General features: G+C 46.9%; 1 protein-coding gene across 1 annotated transcript; it reads right to left on the bottom strand.

The window, feature by feature from the left end:
- Positions 1 to 809: 809 nt before the first annotated feature.
- Positions 810 to 3,029, bottom strand: LOC124682611 (malate dehydrogenase, chloroplastic-like). The gene is made up of 2 exons (XM_047217264.1): positions 2,960 to 3,029; positions 810 to 2,315 (listed from the first exon to the last, which is right to left on the bottom strand). Exon 2 carries the CDS (start codon positions 2,307 to 2,309, stop codon positions 1,116 to 1,118), a length of 1,194 nt encoding a protein of 397 aa, XP_047073220.1. The 5' UTR covers positions 2,310 to 2,315; positions 2,960 to 3,029; the 3' UTR covers positions 810 to 1,115.
- Positions 3,030 to 17,211: the final 14,182 nt, after the last annotated feature.

Here is a 17,211-nt window from a genome sequence, read left to right on the forward strand (position 1 = left end):
CACTGTTTGGTGTTCATACATTCAGACCACGGTCGATGTCTGCAAAATATCTGAATGCTGCCAGCAGTTTCGTAGATTGGCACAATGGAGCTAAAACCTGATATCAGGCAGCAAATGAAGTTGAGATGATCACAGATCCCTATCTCATTACACCGAAGACTTAAGTTTGGTGGTTCACAACCCCCTTGTGTCGTCCACACGCCACAAAAGTTGCACGAAACCCTGGAATGGGTACAATCGTACCGACTCCATTCTCACTGTTCGTTCAAAGTATTTGTTCAGGAACGCAAATTCTAGCTTAAGAGCTCCAAATTTACCAAAACATACGCCCCAAAAAAGCAGTCCATCTCGCAGAGACATTGTTTATTCTCATCAACAAGAGTGGAAACAAAATTTTCCAAAGCAAATGCTCTAATACACGGAAGACTTATGGTTTGTGGCACACAGCTTCCTTGTGTTGCGGACATGGCAAAATAGTTGTACTACTTATCAACCAAACCGCGGAATGGGTACAGGAGTAAAGACTCAATTCTCATGTTAAAGAGCACAAGATAAAACAGCCAAGTGGCAGCTGAAGTATTCTTTGTGAGCTCGGAATAAACCAAAACATGTGCTAGGTTCCAGCCGTCCATCTCACAAAGACGTTCCAATCAATAAAAGCGACAAAAACAAATTCCATAAACTCACCAATCAATATAAAATACTTCAAAACGACACAAGGAGCCAGTTCATTCAAAAGCTGGAGCCTGATGGTGACCGCATAGTACAGCTTGTCACATGGACATAGTAAGCATCACAAAAATTTCAAAGAAACGATCAAGAAACTACTTTATTATTGTTCCACAGTGTGTCAACTTCAGCAAGTTACAAGAAAAGCCAATGGAACAGTACCAAAATTTATGTGTCATACATGACAAAGCCCCTGGACAGAGAGCAAGTTCAGGGCTTCACACCCTCATGTAAACTGAAACCATAAGAAACTGACCAACAATTGAGAAATATACCTCCTCCAGGGCATACACCTACATGTCAACACTCTAGGCTGCAAAACTAGACAAGGGGAATTAGTTTGCCTTTATTCTCTTCATATGGATGGAATCACCCTTCTTCTCCCTTCAAACAGATGCAGCAGCTCCCTGCTTGTGTGCAAACTCAATGCCCTTCTCGATGCTGGCCTTGAGCTCAGCCTTCAATGCCTCAAGTGCCTTGGCCTCGTACTCCGTCACTCCCTCCAGGTCGGAGGAAATGATGGACTCAACACCATCCTTCCCAAGCTTAACTCTGGACGCGAAGAATGGAAGCTCTGTTAACTCAGACTGAACATACGTGCACTCGTAAACATCTGGATCACCAGCCATCGCGCGGAGCGACGACTCGACAAATCTGGCAGCAGCATAAGCCATGGACAGAGTAGCAGATCCAGCACCAGCCTTCGCTTCCACCACCTCTGTCCCAGCATTCTGTATTCTCTTTGTCAGCTGCTCAGTTTCCTCGTCCGTGAAGCTGACAGAAGGCCTAGTCTTGGACAACAGAGGCAGAATCGTTATCCCAGCATGGCCACCGACAACTGGGACATCAACATCGATGAGGCTGAGGTTCTTCTTCTGAGCTACAAATGTGTTAGCTCTGACAACATCCAGGGTGGAAACCCCGAAGAGCTTCTTGGGGTTGTAGACACCCTTCTGTTTCAGAATCTCAGCAGCAATCGGCACCGTGGAGTTGACTGGGTTGCTGATAATATGGATGAAGGCCTCAGGGCAATTGTCTGCAACAGCCTCAATAAGTGACTTGACGATGCCCGCATTGATGTTAAAAAGGTCATCACGAGTCATGCCTGGCTTCCTTGGGACACCCGCAGGGATGACGACAACATCCACGCCTTTCAAGCAGTCAGCTAGCTCCGCGGGGCCAGTGAAGTCCATGACTTGAGATGGCGTGTTGCAGTGGCTGAGATCGGCAGCGACGCCCTTGACATTCGCGATATCATACAGGCGCAGCTCCGAGACCAGAGGAGACATCTTGATCAGCAGGCCCAGCGGCTGACCAATGCCACCGGCAGCACCAAGCACCGCCACCTTGTAAGATGCCTGAGGTGATATCTGAGACCCAGACTTTGCCTTTGGCACAATCCTTGAGGTAACTGACGCCCGGAGGGAGGCGGTCTTGCCCAGGAATGATGTTCCTGATTCGAAGCTGATCGACGATGATGATGCCTTTAGGCCACTGAAGCTCGTGCTGCCATGATTCCCTGGTTTCGAAACCAGAGCGGCCTGCGCGCTGACCGAACTGATGGTAACAGCTGATGCCATCTCCAACTGTAGGAACAGAGGTTCATCAGATTTTGTATACAGTGGTAACATGCAATAGTCAAGTTTAAGGATTCTGAACTGCAATTAATAGGCGTAGGACCAATCGAAAATGATAGTGACTACTAGAATAAAACAAGAGAACAATTGATGACACACTAGCAGAGCACAAAATTGATCCAGATCTTGAGCACTGATACATAGGCATATGGAAAAGACTGTATGCTGATCTTAGTTTCATCAACTATGTGGACCATTAGACATAGAAAGTAACCAAAACAAAGATTCATATCTAGTGAATTAGAAAGAAAGAAATATGGGTGGGTGGGTGTAGTGGATCCACGGGATTTCTAGAACCAAATTCCGGTGTAATCGCCATTCCATGTCTGGCTTTTCTAAACTGGGATTCGATTCCGGTGTAACCATAGCCCTAGGACGACAGGCTCCGCTCAGCGGAGGAGCGGCCTGGCCAGATCTGAGCCAGGAGGCGCCGCGCGGAAGACGACAAAAGGAAATACGCGTCGGCGCCGGCCAGAGCAGCTGCCTGTGCCGAGAGAGGCCCCTCGGCTCTCACGGCCGCCGAGATTTTCCAAGAATCAACCGAGATCGAGATGGTAACAATGAGCGAAGAAGATGGGATTGATTGATGATACCTTGGGTTGGTGAGCAGATGGGAATTGCTGCGTGCGCCCCGGCTCGCCCCTTTGCGTCTGGCTCGTTTTTCTTTTTCTTGGTTGGGGGCAGGTGGCTCTGGAGCCTTGGGCGATAAATAGGGCAGCTGGAGAGAGCCGCCTGCCCTTTTGCACGCTGGCTGGAGACAGCGACGGCAGCCTCGGGGACAACGGCCTAGGTCCGCCGTTGTTTGTTGTTGAATACTCTCCGCGGGCCAGTTGGGCCGAATCTAGCTGGCCCAGCGGGATTTCGTCGTCTCATACGTCCAATCTACCCTGAAAGCTTAGTTTTGGAATAGCGCACGTGTTTAGGTTTCGTGGCATTGAGAAGCTCTTCAGCTTGGAACTCTTGACGAACTTTTTTTCCGCGATCCAATCTCCCAATCTCCGGCCAGGGCGTTGGATCTGGTTTCCTCTACCTCTGCTTGGCGCTCTGGCGGCGGTATGAGGGAGGGGAAACCTCGTTCCTCCGTTCTAGCCTAGTAGTTAGGGTTAGTTTTTGTCTCCTATGGTGCGTCGTTGCGGTGGTGGGAGCGGCGTCCGGGCATATAAATCTGCCACAACTCCACTCCCACACCGGCGGCGACCTTCACGGCGGCGTCTCGGAGTTGTTGGCAAGGTGTGCTTGTCGATCTTTTAGATCAACAGCTTGGTCTTCTCGCCGTTCTTCAGATCTGGCAAGATCTGTTTCTCGACGTGTCACTGGCGTTTATCGTTGTCCACGACGGCGCTGGGGACCGGGGCGAGGTGGTTCTTCTGGAGCGAAGATGTTGGTCCGGAGGTGGTGGTTATGACGTTCTTCTCCGACTTCGTCGATGGGAGGCGACGTATCTTGGTCCAAGACAACACGGGGACGTCCCCCGGTCGACGTGCCACATCGACATGTGCCTCGCTGCTTACAGCAGGCCTGTTCATCGACTCACAAAGCCTCGTTGGCGATGGTGCTTTTTTGGATCTTGCAACGATGGAGGCTCAGCGTCTCTTCTTTCGTTCGTCTCGACGACGTTGGAATTGGATGGTGGCCGCTGGCTACGGTGGTTGCAGGAAATCCTAGGGATCGTTTTGTATTTCTCGATCTTTTAGCATTTTATCTGCAAATTCAGGAATCATTTTATCCCGGTTTGTCTTTTAGTTTCCACATGTGTTGCTTCATGTAACTTGGTGTTTGATTAATGAAATATGTGGTTGCTCTAAAAAAAAAAAAAGCTTGGAACTCTTGGCACACCAAGCTTGAGTGCTTGACGACTACTGCATCAAACACCATATAGTACAAGAGGTAGAATGCAGTCCTTACCACACCTTAGAGCATCTCTAACAGAGCTCGTAAATCATGTCGGAACGGTTTTTTTCCAGCAGATTTACGGGGTTGAATCGAAAGTGGCGTATAACAGAGACTGAACTCGCTGCCTGGCCTGAAAAGCTTTTTCAGGGGCCCGAAAAATTTCACACTCGACCCCTATTAATACACACTGAAGGGCACCGCTCCTCCAGCGCCGACATCTATACAACCGCCTTCAGCCGCCGATTTCTGGCTGCTTTGCTAAAATTGTGCACCGCCAGTCAAACATCCTGTCAGACTGCTCCAATTTCAACCATATATGTGTCAATTCCCGGCGAATCTTCTCGATGTAGACTAATTCTAGCGAGCGGCGCGGTGCACGCAAGCAGCACAGGGAATGCGTACACGTGCAGATTCTAGCGAGCAGCGCGACGCACGCGAGCTAGTCTTACATGGGAGCTGGTTAGCTCTAACTATTTGGTGCTAATCATCTCCCGATTGATTCAAATATCCAATCGATTCCATAGCTAGCTAGCTAGTTGGGTGGTGCTACTATTTCGATTAAGCTTGCTAGCTAGGTGGCAGCGGGTGCTGGGGCGTGGGCGGCGGGCTCTTGGGCGCGGGGAGGCCCAGCCAAGGGTGTGGGCGGTGGCCGCGCGGGGAGACCTAGGCAGTGGCGCAGACAGTTCTCGTGAAGAAGATGATGACTTTCCGAATATTCCGTTTTTTCAGTTTCAGTTTACAGTGTCTGTCTGCGCCATCCGTTTTACGACTCGTAAACACGTTGAACTCAAGTTTTTCGGTTTACACTTTTACAGGCTCTGTTAGAGATGCTCTTACCAACAGGTCAAGTGCTACATCACAAAAAAAACATTATGGCAACTAATGTTTGCACAACTTGCAAGGCACGCGGCGATAGATCATGCCGGCATGCCCGGCTGAAATGCATGACGTCACGGAACACATGGACACGGAAATCATGGAGCATATGTGGATGAACAAATGCCCTAACACACAAGGGAATGGTTGTTCCTTGAATTGAGCCATCAAGATTTTACTTTCATTCTAATCGCGCCCTAGTCTATCTGCCCAACATGTAAGAAGGCGGTACGTGAAGGAATTACTTGGGGGCATTTGATGGGTCTTCACAAAGAAAAACCGGAAGCTGCAACTGTCAAAGTGGTGGAATATGGTGAAACTGTGGCCGACGCAAACCTCGGACCTGAACGTGAGACGTATCTATAATCTATAATATCTAAATAGGAGCAACCCACTAAGTGATTTCTCTCAACATGCAAGCATGCCACCTCATCAAGATGCCACCTCAGCAATTTCATTTTTTTTCATTAGTTTTGTTTTCAGAATTTTCCACTATGATAGTCCTTTTAAGTTCTAGGCCAATAAGTCTATCTCATGAATTCTTACATTTATTTTTGCTTCTTAGTTCTATAGACGCATCTTACAAGTCACTAAAGTATGTGTCTCTTACTCTCCTTGCCGTTACCCAAGGCCTTCTCTTCTTCTCTCATCGCCTATAAGGCTACTTTTTCTGACCTCCGGCCACTTTGCCAAAACCTGCCTCTTTCATCCTGTCATGTATGGCTTCAACATGCTTACAGTTCAGGCTCTTCCCCCTTCTCAAGTAGCTTGCGCTCCTTAGTTTGCAATAGCAAAATGTCCATGAAGGTCCTGCTCAACCGTCCCTCATGGATTGAAGTAACTGAGATCAGAGAAGCAAACCCGCCTGCATCTGACATGGTACTGCTCATATGGCTGATAACCTTCGGATCCGCCTTCTCCTCTTATCTTCTTTCATCTTTCATGTATTGAGGTTGGTAGTTCCTTTATCGAATTCAAATGTGAGCATGTGTTGAGCTCGTGGGCCACCCTGCAGTAGACAACTTCAAAAATACGGAGAGTTACCTTTTAGGCATGGGTTCTTTTAGTGCACATCTGTGAAAGAAAAACTTCACTTTGTAGTTGAATCTATGGGGGTTTCCAATCAAATATAGGCTTATTGCATTGCCTTATCTTACCGGCAGGTTGTAGGTACAATAGCAACGCTGCAGTCTACCTATATATTGGCGATCTTATTTTGCTTCTCAATGGTCGAAGGTAAATAAATGGTAGGTTGTGCTCAAGTTGAGAGCATATAGGCGATGTCTTCTATGACCATTAAATTTTAACATTGGTTTACTGATAAAATCTCTTGCCCTACATTATGTATAATCAACCTATTTTATAGTAACAAGACATTCCAATAATTCACATGATTTTACTTATTTGATCAAGCTAGCCATTGATATTGAATGAGATTTTGGCTCTCAATTGTGTTATTACTTGATGTAGGGTTATTTGCTCTCCTTTATCATCCATTGTTTGTAAATTCATTTCATTTACTACATGGTGGTCTATGATGTATAATGTGTTTGCTCTGAAGTTGTGCAGTTCCTCAACATTAAAAGGCACTTTGTGGCCTGCAACTGGAAGTAAAATCATCAAAGCAATCAATAAAGACGTGCTTTCCAAATAAGTAGAACATGTGCCCATTTTGTTTACTTTTGTTGAGAAATATCAAGGCATAAATAAGACGGGCTGAAAATATAATAATCTTGCCTTCATAGGTATTTTGCAATAGTGTTGTATAATGTATTACAACTATGTATTGGAATTTAGACCTTTTATTTGGGGAAAGATATCCATACTTTGAAGAGAGCCATGCACGACAGTTCACGTAAAGGCCTAATTGTTCTTTATGTATCGACTGACTATTGTAGACTTAATCTGTTTTAACTCTTCGTGTGAGAGTGTGATTAGTAGGAATACAAATTTGTGATCTTAAGTCGAAGATTATAGCCAGAAGTACACTTTGCTTCAAGAGTAAGTAAATGCAGAACGTATCTTTTATTTTATTTTGATATCACTTAAATAAGCTTAGTGGACATTGCTCATTGTATCTTTAATTCAATTTCATTTCCATTTTCTTATTTCTAAGTACATATCTGTTCCGCACTATTTTATGAAATGCAAAATGTTCCGCAACAACGTGCGGGGTATTTCCTAGTATATGTGACGACGAATGCTTCAGGGGTGTTAAGGATAATGACAATGGAAGCTTATGCTATCTATAGGCCTATCTTTGAGACGTACATGTTTTATTTTGTTCTTGAACAGAGGGTCTTGAACAGGGATGCTCATAATCTTGCCCATAGTGCTTCGTCGCAGATCGTGGCTGCTATGTTTTGGTCGTTACAATCATGCGATGAAAGAATTGTACCTTCTGATATGTATGATTAAATGAATTGTTTTTTCTAAGGGCTCCTTTGATTTATAGTATAGGAAAAGTGTAAGTATATGAAACATATATGATTGATGCTATGTCTACTTGAATCCTATGGAAAGAACAATTGTCTATAACTTTGTGGTGACAAAATTTCCTATTCGATCTAATCTAATGTTTTTTTCTATGAAAATTACACTAGAAGATTCTTATGGATTATTTTCTATGAGACGTAATCGTATGAATCAAACGGATTCCGTACACAAATTTTTATAAAAATTTAATCCACAACAATCCTATAAATCAGACCTAATAAAAGCAACGGAGTACTTGAATGTGCTTTTGAAATGATGTTTCGATGGTGGAAAGGTTATTCTACAAAATATAAGTTTTGTGATTCCATCTCTATCCTATCGTCATTGTCCTATATAGAGGCCGAAACGGTGAAAGGCTAGAGGAATTTGGTCATCTGGCGGAAATGGAAGACGACTTATTCTTTATCTATACCTAATAATAAAGGAGCTAAGGTTTCTGCCAAAAAGTTTCGTCAACGCTTTTTTTTGGACCGTTTTACCCTCCCACCAAAACGCATAATACAAAAGATTGCCATTATACCGGTTCGTCTCTTATCTTCGCTCGCGTGTGGCTGGGATTCCTGGGAACAAGGAGAGGCGGGGTCTGCGACGAGCGGGCGCTACTTGCCGTATGTCATACAAACTCTTGAACCGAATCCTTCAGGAACCCTACCATGGATAGCTTCAATAAAGTCGGCACGGACGGCTCGCCTAAATCCTCTTCCAGCCGCCATCGCCCACAATCTCATGTTCTCGATTCCTCGCCGCCATCGACCGCTATCCTGTGCTCGATTCCTCAACGCCGTCGACTTAGTGGATAGACGCCTGCAGGGACGCAGACTTAGCTTTGGTAGTCGGAATTTTGGAACTAGGCGAGTTACGCCGTCGCCGTTCGCCTGTTCCAATCGTTTGGGGGCGCCCAACGAGTAAACGGGTATCTCTGCCGTCTTTCCTTCCTCCCCCACCACGGCCATGATCGGGCCTCTACAGTGGCGGAACTCCCAGCCGAAGCATCTTCACGGCCCTCCCAGCCAGCAGTTGATGAGGATCTGGCGAGCGGTAGCTCGAAGGAGACGTATGGGAGAGGAGAATCAGGGATCTGCCTTCACGGCCACCATGCCCAAGCTACACAGGCTAGCTGACTACCCGCACGCCGCCGCGCTTGTTAGCCCTGAGCCCCCGACACGGTCCTTGGATCGCATCGTGGCTGCGACGGCGGCCAGAGCTTCCCGGCGCAGCTCCCCACGAGACATCTATTGCGGTGTATGGAGGCGGCCAACTCCATGCGTGCCTCCGCAATGCCTCGATGCAGCTCCTGTCCGGGTGCAGATCGATCGGAGCTTGGACGAGGCGAGCGGTTTCAGACTACTAGCGATGAACAAAAATAAGGCCACCCGAGAAGAAGCCAGCTCAACCGGAGTTTCTCCCAATTTAATTCCAGATACAACAGAAGGGGATATTCAAGAGAGAGGGGATTTCGGAATTCAGTACCGAGGTCTCCAATTGGGGGATAATACACTGATTTTACAATAATGATGATGGATTTTGCACAAAATCGAAGGATCTTTCTAAATATATAGTGTGACACTCCTGGATTGATTTTTCGGGCCAGTGCTCTTCTTTTGGACGCACGGATCGAGCCACTAATTTTACCGCAAAGCTCGATGCTTTGATATTGGTAACCTGTTCTTTTTTCTCTTCCACATAACCTGCTACTTTTGACTAGCAAGAGATGCATACCTGTGTGTCATTCAGTATGTCATGTACTCATGTACGAGCTGCTAATGCAATTTGGTCTAGAGGGGCTGAGCTCTCGGAACCTTTTGTTTAGGAAAGGGATGAATCGCTGCTACTCGAGTAGAGAGATGTTATACACAGTGGCTTGGCTCAGCTGATTTGAGAGAGAAGAGAGATGGAATGAGATTTATTGGTATTTATAATTAACAGTTACGGATGGTGCTTTGCTACTGATTACTGTTACTACTATTTCTGCTACGTTTCGTTGCTGCCAGTATGTTCAGCCGACTGTCAATGTTGCCTAAAGGAGCACCAAGGTGTGGTCACCGGCTTCGACTGACATTGGCGTTTGCAGCTTGAATTTTGCAACAAAGCTGGCCACAACCTTTATGGAGGGTCAGCAAAAAAGGATCTGAGATGCAGCGATGGCAATCGTGTGATCAACTTTTAATCTCTCGGCAGCTTTCAAGTTACAACCATGCTACATTGGCATATTTTTAACCTTTATATAAATCAGTGAAGCAATCTCACCATTGCGTACGGAGGTGTGGAAGAGGTGTGCTGCCGTCAGTTCTCATATGTTAAATTCGTGATGGAGCCGTGATCATCTTGGTTCTACCGTTATCATTTAATCATGAAAATATCCGCATTGTACATATGTATCTCTGATTCGATTATTCTGTTGTAGAGAGAGAAGGTGACCCGGTAATGGTGGCATCAAGAAACAACAAAGAGTTCCATAAAGCGAAATAATTATTTTGTAAGTTTTGTAATACAAACCTTATCTCTCCCGGTGCAACGCACGGGCACTTTTGCTAGTATTGATAAAAGAGAAGGAGGGATATAATCAAAGGTAGGCGGACAACGCTAGCTACCAACAGTGAATTTCTCAGTTCCAAAATAGAATTTACGAATAAATACTAGGCTAGGCAGCTTATGCCATTTTGGTCATTTGCTTAATTTTTTAAGACGGTCATTTGCTGTTTCTATAGCTTTTCGCCCGTCTTGACCAAAGGGTAGAGCTAGGCACATGTTGTTGCACTGGTCCAGCAGGGGAAAATATATTCATCACCCGTTAGCGATGGTTAGTAGCCATCGCACGCACGGTGGGTAGTTATGGGTATGGCCCAGTTACTCGACTTGCCTGCTCAACTTTTTCGAATTGGAAATTTTTTAAATTCGAGCAAACTTTGCTCAGATTCTAAATTTGCTTAAAACTACTTTTTCTTAAATTCAAAATTTGTTTAAAATTATTTTTTGCTCAGATTCGAAATTTGCTAAAAATTATTTTTTGTTAATATTCGAATTTCGAGCAAATTTCAAATTCAAGCAAATTCGAAATCAGACAAATTAAAAATTTAAACTTTCTGTTGGTTTCTCCAAAGAAAGCTAATGAAAAAGCGACTAGAAATACGTCAAACGGAACCATATGGGCTAAGCCCATTAACGGTTCCTCCTTAGCGATGATTATAAACCATCGCTAACGGGCGATGGATAGCTCCTCCCGTCTAGCAAACCCAATTTATTTATTTGAAATAAAGCATACACCGTTCAGAGTACTCTGTACTCATCTCCGTCTCGTTAAATAAACTATCATATTTTACAATTCTACAGTGGCAAGACACACCACACGCTACACATGATGCAACAACAAATCCCCAAGTTGCCTTGCCACAGAGGCCAACAAGCTAGATCGACGAATGTGAGTTACAGGTATATGTAATATTTGTGGCAATGAAAAGGAGGATATCCCACATGCATTATATTCATGCATGCATGCTCGTCGGCTCTGGACTGCAATGAGAGAGGTCTGGCTTCTACCTTCTGATGCGGACATGCATGTGAATCCTAGAGAGTCGTTTTCCTTAGTTATCAACAATGTTCCTCTGCAAATGATTGATAATATTTTGCTGGTGCTTGGCATGCTCGTAATGAAGTTACACACCAAAAGGCCTTGCCGTCTGTTGAAGGATCCAAACGTTTCCTCTGTATACTGTGAGAAATCTAAATGGTCAATCTTCTGAAGCTGTTCTCAAAGGGAAATCAGTGGCGCTTGAGGCTGCAGCTGTGCGTGCTCCACATAGTAAACAGAAACAGCCAGCTAAACCTTGGTGTCCACCGCCTCCTGGCTGGGCCCAATTGTCAATCGATGGCTCATTTAAAGAGATTGATGGTATGGCAGGTGCTGAATGATCCTTCGTGATGACAAGGGTCAGATCATTTACTTCGCGTGCCAGAGCCTTCTGCTATGTTTTGATCCTTTGGAAGCTGAAATCCGAGCCTGTCTCGAAGGCTCGGAGTTAACTCTTCATCACAGTGGTCTGCCTTTAGTCATTGAGGCAGACTTTCAGCTAGTATCGGCTGTCCAGGAACACCAACCAGATAGGTTGATTCTTATGCATTTTATTTCTGAGATTAAAAGGCTTTCTAGCCAAGATCGTGTGTGCAAGTTTGTAAAAGTGGATCGTTCGCAGATTAGGGTTAGTCATTATCTCGCGATTTTCGCGAGAGCGGAGCACAAAACTGATGTATGGCTCGGTTCAGGTTCTGAGATCATGATTCGGGAACTGGAAGCAGAGCGTCTTGTAACCCTTTCTGAGTAATGAAATCCTCTTTTACCCACAAAAAAAAAAGAAAACAAATCCCCCAAGTTGCCTTGCCTTGGTAACAACTAACAATGACGATTTGCGATTATGTCCTCATGCATCTCGGTAGATTGGCCCTCATGTCCCGTCTCTCCCCCCCCCTCCCCACCCACCATTGTCCACATGTGTATTTAAAAATGTACTTACTGAATGTTTAACAATGATGAATGACTAATTTCAGTTAAACCGTATTTTATGATAATGTAAAATTTGGTAGGATAATTCAGGGAACCAAATAATTAACAAATGTCGAGTCATCTAACCGTGTCATAACGGTTTGTTCGAAAGATAACATTTTGATGCCAAGTCATTGTGTGTTACTAGGTATTTTTAGATGGCTCATACATGTTTCAACGCTTTCTAATCTTGATCAACTATGGAGAGACATACAACTGACCCCATCAAACAAACCTTTGCCTAGATGCCATTCACACACACATGACACGACCACCACCAAAAGAGAGAACCCAACTCCGGAGAAAGCCAATACTATGCATCTTCTGCTTCGGAGCAGGCGTCGCGGACCACCGATCTCACACTGCCACCAATAGTGCCAAGGCCTTGGAAGCGCAGATCGTTGATTGCTTTCTGAACACTTGACCCCACACATTGCCTCATCCCCCGACATTCACAACATAGGCACACAACTGTCGGTCAATACTCGTCTAGTGCTCTCATTCAACAAGACACCATGATATGGGTTCCTTTGCTATGCACTATCCATAACATCCGACGGGAGGATGGGAGATAGAGTCTCAACGGGATTTAGGGAGAGGGTATGCGAGAGGAAAAGGAGATAAGGTCCACCTATCATTGAAAGATAGAGAATGAGAAGGAAGAGAGGACACAAATTAGGGATCCAGCTCTTCTCCATATGCTCTTCGCAAAACCTTCTCCCTCCTCTTTCAAAAACACTTTTTTAGGATGTCAGTTTTTCTCTTCCTAATGGAGATGATCTAAGATATGATCTTCTTGCTTATGCTACTCCTAGAAAAATACAAAACTTCAATGTACCTGACAAATCATTTTGATACGAAATTCGGCAATCCTTCTACAAGATACAAGTGAATTTGTATATATCTATCTAGGCCATTAAGCATGCATTTGTACACATCATAGCAGACGGGAGATGCAATCGGCATCTGGGTGATCGATCGGAGACCGAAATTATCCTTTCCATGAGAATTTACAGAACCGAGCTGTGTGCACGGCTCACTAATTCCCGAATTTCTTACATGTGCAGGAGGGAAGAAGGGAATTCGAAGCGTTCACTAAGTCAATCGAGCAAGCTGAGAGAAACATTAGCTAAGATTTCCAGGTCGCATGTTTCCTCCTAAAGGTCGCTGCACACCAAAAATGTTGGAAAATTAGGCACAATTTTCATGATTAATTTCAAAATATCTTTACTATTAAGGTGAAAATGACATCCAAAAAAATTACAAGCAACATGTCACTTCACGCCACACTTTTTTTCCCCTGTTTGTCTGCGCCTAAAACGTATATAAGTTCTAACAAACCTTATCTTTGTCTTGGCTAACTAAATCATGTTTATCGATCCAACAAACTTAGCTAACAAACGTTTAACTTATCTCGACAAAAGATACAAAATTTCGGGGCGTGCAGTTCCACACCTACGGCGTACATCTCATAATTCTGCAGGAGGATGACTATATTGGGAGCCTCGAGGTGCTGGACTCTGCTACTGACGATCTCGTACCGTAGATGCCCTCCCTGGTTAATTCCTCGGCAACGTCGGCGACGACGGCACGGTAGCTTCAATTCGATTGATTCAGCTTTATATTGTTGGCGTGTTCCGGTATATGTTCGCTTCCTTCCGGTGCTCTGACTTGATCACCCACCTCATGTTTCAGGCGTGGAGCAACGGGAGGCTGCACACCGTGAAGCACCAGGTGCAGTGCATGGCGTGGTGCTGCCCATCTTCATCGCCATGTTCGTCAACGGCGGAGCACCCACGCCGGTTCAAGCCATTTAACTACGATGACTATAATGTTGAGCTTCCTATGAGTTTGATTGCTTGTTTCTCTCATCTGACTGGGCTTCCTTTGATTTCAATTGCAGATATTAACCTTGGCTGACTCAAGGGTCTCTTGCAACTTGCAACGCTACTGTTGATGTTGATCCAAGACATTCAGGTTCTTATTGTTAGATTATATGTTTCGGTTAAGCTAGACTTGTAACGCAAGCTAGGGTTTTAGACTTAGTCGGTTGGCTCTACTATTTATATCCCTTGTACCCCAAACAGTTTTGTATCAGTTGTGAGACATAATACAATCTTACATGGTATCAGACTAATCGATCCTGACCTATGGCGCCGCCGCCTAAGCCGCCGCCGCCGCCTGGTTACTTCGACCAGCACGCCAAGGCCGCCGCCGCCGCAGGCCTCGGCCTCTTCTACCCCTCCCACGGCTACTCCTCTCTCCTACACGGACACCATAGCCGATGTCACCCCCTTCATACCTATTACTTTAGATCTTGCCCAACACAACTACTACCATTGGCGCCACCTCTTTGAGGTTCACCTCGGGCGCTGCAACTTCCGTCATCACATCGCCGCCGACGCCGCCCCTCGTCCTGACGACGCTCGCTGGATCACAGATGATCTCGCCATCATCCAATGGATCTACACACGCGTGTCCACGGAGATTTTCAATCTCGTTTTCCGTGAGGCCGCCAGGACAACGCTGACGCCCGGATCAACAACCTCCACTCCGCGATCCGCAACACCCCTCAGGGGGACTCCTCGCTCAGCGTCTACTGTCAGCGCATCCAGACGATGGCGGATGAGCTCCGCGAACTAGGCGATCCTATGCCTGATCGCCGGCTTATCAACATCCTTCTCCAAGGGCTCGGCGACCGGTTCAAGACTCAAGCGGCCATGATTCCCTTCATGCAGCCTCGCCCTTCCTTCAAGGAGATCCGGTCCCTCGCCGCAGAACGCCGATGATGACCTCACACGGCGGGAGGCGCGGCCTCACGTCTTCGCCGCCTCCACCCGGCCGCCCCTGCTGCCTACTCCCGCACCGGCAGGCCCGATGAGCCAGCCCATCGCCGCGGCGGGACCCCGGTACCGTTTCCGGCCTCGGCGGGGCAGCCTCCTCCGGGCTGGCGTCCCGGCCCCAACTACAAGGGCAAGAATCCGATGTGCGGCCGCCGCGATCTGCCACTCCACCAGCCCGCCTCGACGCCGCGCCGGCGCTCGCCGCTCCTCCCGCTTGGCGCCCGCCACCGGCGGTACCGACGCCTGCGCCGGCACTCGCCGCGCCGCCTACCCGGCGCCCTCCTCATGATCCCCGGACCGGCATGGTTCGGGCTTGGTCCATGCCCCGGGCGGCCCCTCTCCGATCGGCGCTCCTCCGGCTTACACGGGTGCCCGGGCGCCGGGTCTTCGCCCCCACACTGGTTCCCCTGGACTCCTCGGCCAGCGCGCCCCGCCGAACGCCTACCACGCCGCCCCGGCCTACTACGACGGGGGGATGCCATACATGCCATATCAGCACCCCCATATGTTTCAGCCTTCGCCTGTCCTCATGCCGTCTGCTCCAACTACCCCGCTGCATCAACCGACCTCCGCTCCTTGACCGAGCTGGGACCAATCTGCGTTCTTGCAGGCCATGAACAACTTCGCTGCCCAGGGAAACTCAGGTATGGACTGGATTTTCGATTCCGGTGCTTCTAGTCACATGTCCGCTTCTAGTAATATGCTTGTCAAATTTTTCCACCACACCACTTTCATCCATAGTCCTAGGAAACGGCACTACTATACCTATATATTGCACCGGCCAAACCACCATACCTACACCCACCAAACAACTCCTCCTACGTGATGTCCTTATTGCACCCGCGCTAATCAAAAACTTAATTTCTGTTCGTCAGTTCACCCGTGACAATCTTGTTTCTATGGAATTTGATCCGTTTGGTTTATCTGTGAAGGACTACCAGACCAAAGCGGAGATCGCTCGGTTCAATAGCTCCGGCGACCTCTATACTCTCCATGGCACCGCCACCCACGACCCACCCACCTCCATGGCGGCGTCCGTCGACCTCTGGCATCACCGTCTCGGCCACCCCCACAACGCTACCTTGTCTTCTATACTTAGCGAATTTTCAATAAATTGTAATAAGGATAGTCATAATACCTCCATGTGTCCCTCTTGTCAGCAAGGAAAACATGTTCGCTTGCCCTTTAGTTCCTCTACTACTGTTAGTACCTTTCCTTTTGAACTTTTGCACTGCGATTTATGGACATCTCCCCATACTAGTGTCTCTGGCTTTAAATATTATCTAGTCGTTCTAGACGATTTCACACACTTTGTCTGGACTTTTCCTTTACGCAACAAATCATACGTACACACCATTTTCCTAAACTTTCAAAAATATGTCGCCACACACTTCTTTCTTCCCATTAAATTTATCCAATGTGACAACGGCAAAGAATTTGATAACTTTCAAAACCGAAACTTCTTTCTTCAACATGGCATTCTTCTCCGATTTTCATGCCCATACACTTCACCTCAAAACGGCAAGGCAGAACGCTCGCTTCGCACAATAAACGACATCATTCGCACCCTTTTAATCCACTCCTCAATGCCACCAAAATTCTGGGCCGAAGCCTTACGCACAGCCATCTACTTACTTAACATCCGGCCTCACAAGTCCAATACAAACTCTACACCATTCTACTCTCTTTACCTTAGTCATCCCAACTACTACGAACTTCGCGTCTTTGGCTGTCTTTGTTTTCCAAACACCGCCGCCATCTCCACCAACAAACTATCACCTCGCTCCATTCCCTGTGTCTTTCTAGGATACTCACGATGAACACAAGGGTTATCGCTGCCTGGATCTCGTCTGCGGCCGCGTCCACATCTCTCGGCACGTTACTTTTTCCGAGCATATCTTCCCTTTCTCCACACGGACACCCTCCCAAACTCCCATTGACCCATCGCCTACCCTACATCATCCCATAGCTCACCCCGCTAGGTTTCCTCACCACTACACCGCTCCTACCGCCACCCCGAGTGCCCTCCTCGCTCGCCGCGGCAGACCCTTCAGCCGACTCCATCTGCCGCGACAGCGGGTCGGCTGCTTCCTCCGCCGAGTCCGCACCTCCACCCGATACACCCATCTCCCCCGCCGCTCCTTCTCCACCTATTCCACCATCTTCGACGTCCGACTCATCCGCTGCGCTCGACGTCGTT

The sequence above is a fragment of the Lolium rigidum genome, chromosome 1 (genome assembly GCF_022539505.1).
Source record: "Lolium rigidum isolate FL_2022 chromosome 1, APGP_CSIRO_Lrig_0.1, whole genome shotgun sequence".
In the NCBI taxonomy this organism is placed as follows: Eukaryota; Viridiplantae; Streptophyta; class Magnoliopsida; order Poales; family Poaceae; genus Lolium; species Lolium rigidum.

Coding starts and splice junctions, on each gene's coding strand:
- LOC124682611 (XM_047217264.1), bottom strand. CDS start 2,309: ATGGCATCAGCTGTTACCATCAGTTCGGTCAGCGCGCAGGCCGCTCTG.